This window comes from Mandrillus leucophaeus, unplaced genomic scaffold, assembly GCF_000951045.1.
Source record: "Mandrillus leucophaeus isolate KB7577 unplaced genomic scaffold, Mleu.le_1.0 Scaffold15, whole genome shotgun sequence".
Lineage (NCBI taxonomy): Eukaryota > Metazoa > Chordata > Mammalia > Primates > Cercopithecidae > Mandrillus > Mandrillus leucophaeus.
Window position 1 is genome coordinate 3,072,862 of NW_012101476.1, and position 3,490 is coordinate 3,076,351.

A 3,490-nucleotide genomic window follows, 5' to 3' on the forward strand; every position below is an offset into this window, starting at 1 on the left:
ATAAATTATCATCCATGGTACTTTCAAAGGAAAAAGTGCCTGTTTCCTTAGTAGGGCTGCAGGTTTCAATATGCTAAATGACTGTCTCTAAGTATTTAAACTTCTACGTGGCTTATTTCCTTATTACCTTCAGGTCTCCATTCTGAAGTCACCAAATTCAACAGGCCTTGCCTGATCACTCCATGTAGATTACTCTTTCCATCCTCCCCACACTTCTCATCCTTTTTAACCTTTCTCATGAAACGCTGAGTCACTTGACATAAATTTTTGTTCTTCCTCACTGTTTCTCCTTTCTCCTCACTAGAAAGTGAGGTCCAGGAGGGAGGGGATCTTTGACTGTCCCACTCACCGCCACTTTTTTTTTTAGACGGAGTCTCACTCTGTCACCAGCCTGGAGTGCAGTGGCGTGATCTCAGCTCACTGTAACCTCTGCCTCCCAGGTTCAAGCCATTCTCCTCCCTCAGCCTTCCCAGTAGCTGGGGCTACAGGTGCGCCTCACCACGCCCAGCCAATCTTATATTTTTAGTAGAGATGGTTTCACCGTGTTGGCCAGGATGGTCTCCATCTCTTGACCTCGTGATCCACCTGCCTTGGCCTCCCAAAGTGCTCTTGATTACAGGTGTGAGGCGTGAGCCACCGTGCCCGGCCTCACCGCCACTCTTCTAACGCATCATCTCACCTTTCACAGGTTGGCCACAGGGGACTCAGCCAGGTTACCTGTGATAGTCAGTCAGATACTTGATTTGTAAAGGCACTTGATGAAGATCCATACAGTTTGTTTGTTATCGATTGTGTTTTAGGATAGGGAAGCTTGCTGTCTCGGGTACACATTGAAGATCAGATGGGTAGTACGATTACTTTAAGCCCTAGAAGAAACAAAGAGCAGACTCACTTTTTCTTCTAAGACAGTTGGGAAGAGAATTGATGCTGGGTGGGCTGTATTTTCCTTGAAGCTGAAGTTAGGTGGCATAGGTTAGAGAACCGTGGAACGTCAGAGTGCAGTGGTGTGATCTCGGCTCACTGCAACCCGAAACTCCTGGGTCCGAGTCACCCTCCTGCCTTAGCTTCCTGAGTAGCTGGGACTACAGGTGCCCACCGCCACGCCCGATGTTACCCAGGCTGGTCTCAGACTCTTCACCTCCCAAAGGGCTAGGATTACAGGTGTGAGCCACTGTGCCTGGTCTAAGTAACAGTTCTTAAACAACAGAGAAAACACTGGGGAGGAAATTAACAGTGAAGTCATTCAAGAAAAATTCCCTGTAAAGAAGCATAGTAAGAAGTTTCCAGATGGAAAGGACCCACTTGACTTCCCAGTACAATAATGTGAACATGAAAGTGTGACGAACTACAAGCTTCCAGAGGAGGAAAACAGAGGACGTGGCAAAAAGGTGAAGAATAAGAATAGCTTTGGACTTCTCAACAGCAGCATCAGAAGCAAGACAACTAAGCAATGCCTTCCAGTTTCATAGAAAATTGGCTTTGGGCCTATAATTCTATATACAGCTGAATTATCAACCATGTGGGTAACAAAAAAAGACTTTGACCTTCGGACAGGCAGGGTCCAAAAATGAAGGAATAAAGAAAGAGGAAATAATAAGATACAATAAATGGGATAAGGGCCTGCTCTATTCGTAACAGAACTTGTAGTACTACCCGATCCTTTCTCTGCAACTATGACTTTGATAGCTGCCGAAACTTAAAAGTAACTGGGGAGGTGAGGACAGTGGTTCATGCCTGTAATCCCAGCACTCTGGGACACCGAGGCGGGAGGAGGATCGCTTGAGCCCAGGAGTCTGACACCAGCCTGCAAAACATAGTGAGACCCCACCTCTACCAACAGTTTAAAAAATTAGTTGGCTGTGGTAGCATGCACCTGTAATCCCGGCTACTCAGGAGGCTGAGATGCAAGGAGCACTTGAGCTTGGGAGGTAGAGGCTACAGTGAGCCATGATTTCGCCACTGCACTCCAACCTGTACAGCAGAATGAGATCTTACATCTCAAAAAATAAGTAAAGTTAGGTGTAAAGGATGGATAAAAGACTGAGAGGTGGACATGGAGAGTGATAAATAATCTTTCTGCTGTCTTCCCTTGGAAAGAATTTAAGATTCGGAGTCAGAAAAATCAGGCTGGGCGTGGTGGCTCACACCTGTAATCCCAGCACTTTGGGAGTCCAAGGAGGGCAGATCACTTGAGGTCAGGAGGTCGAGACCAGCATGGCCAACGTGGTGAAACCCCATCTCTACTAAAAATATAAAAATTATCCAGGCATGGTGACCTACACCTATACTCCCAGCTACTCGGGCTGAGGCACGAGAATCTCTTGAACCCAGGAGGCAGAGGTTGCAGTAAGCTGAGATCGTGCCACTGCACTCCAGCCTGGGGGACAGAGTGAGACTCTCAAAAAAAAAAAAAAAAAGAGAAAAATCTGATGAAGAACGTCGACCCCTGAGTGCCTAGAACAGGCACGGCAGGAACTTGGCTGGTGTGGCTGAGTGTGACTGGGACTGCTGTCACTTCCTGCCTTATCCCCAGGCCTCCCTGTTCACGTTTCCACCTGTGGCAGTTCCCTCAGATACTGAGACAGGCAGCGTTGATGGTAGATGAATTTTTTGCTATTTAAGTACTTTGACTAGTGGCCTGGGGACTAATGTTTAATTCAGAAAAATAATTTTAGCCTAAACAAATCTCGTTATCTTGCAGGGTGAACTTCTCACCTGAAGGCTGTAAAGACTGGTTTGGAAATGGAGAGCCAAGAACCAATGCAATCTTCTCAGAATGGCAAACAATATATTATTTCAGAGGAGGTATAGCTTGGTTTTCACTTTCCTTTCCTTCCCCCACATGAATCTGAGTTTCATAGAAATACATAGGCTGTTTGTGGTTACAAATGGTGGTTTTTCATTCTTGAAGAAGGTCACGAAGATTTTTCCTACTCCCTTTTTTGGGCTCGGGCACATTTTGCTCTTGTGTGGGAGGAGTAGTGGGTCTGTGTATTAGTGAAATTGAGACTCTAGGTAGATTTGGGCTCTTAACAGAAAAATTCTTAATCCTTACTGTGTTTCCCTAGATAGAAGAAGAAAGAATATATGCAGTTGAGGACTGAGATATTTCATATGTAGTTGTCACAACTTGGTTGTTTATGGTCGCAACATGAGTGTTTAAGAACAATAAAAACCTACGTTGTTAATTGTAGTCTAAATTCCAATGAGTTCTAGAACCAATGTATGTCTGTGTGTTATTCAATTTAGCTTTAAAAGTCTTTTCCTGCAGGAACCATTGCAGTGGATAAATTTTAAGTCCTTCATCTTGGAACTCTGATCTTGACACCTTTCTGGAATTCCTTTTGATTTAAAAATCTTTCCATGTTGTCTGTGAACAGATCTGCTGAGAATTGTTAGGTTGCTGCTGGCAAGAAGTGAAAGATAGGATAGTAGGAAAAAGGTTACTGCTTTATACGCAGTGATGCTTTCCTCTCAGTTCAGTATAGTG

General features: G+C 44.7%; 1 protein-coding gene across 1 annotated transcript in view; it reads left to right on the top strand.

Annotated features, from left to right (window-relative positions):
* Window positions 1-3,490, top strand: part of NUDT5 (nudix (nucleoside diphosphate linked moiety X)-type motif 5) — a 51,235-nt gene that overhangs the window by 13,784 nt on the left and 33,961 nt on the right. Inside the window, exon 2 of the mRNA XM_011974943.1 lies at window positions 2,702-2,805. Coding sequence (XP_011830333.1) covers window positions 2,743-2,805 — 63 coding nt within the window. The 5' untranslated portion in view covers window positions 2,702-2,742. The remainder of the gene's footprint in view (window positions 1-2,701; window positions 2,806-3,490) is intronic.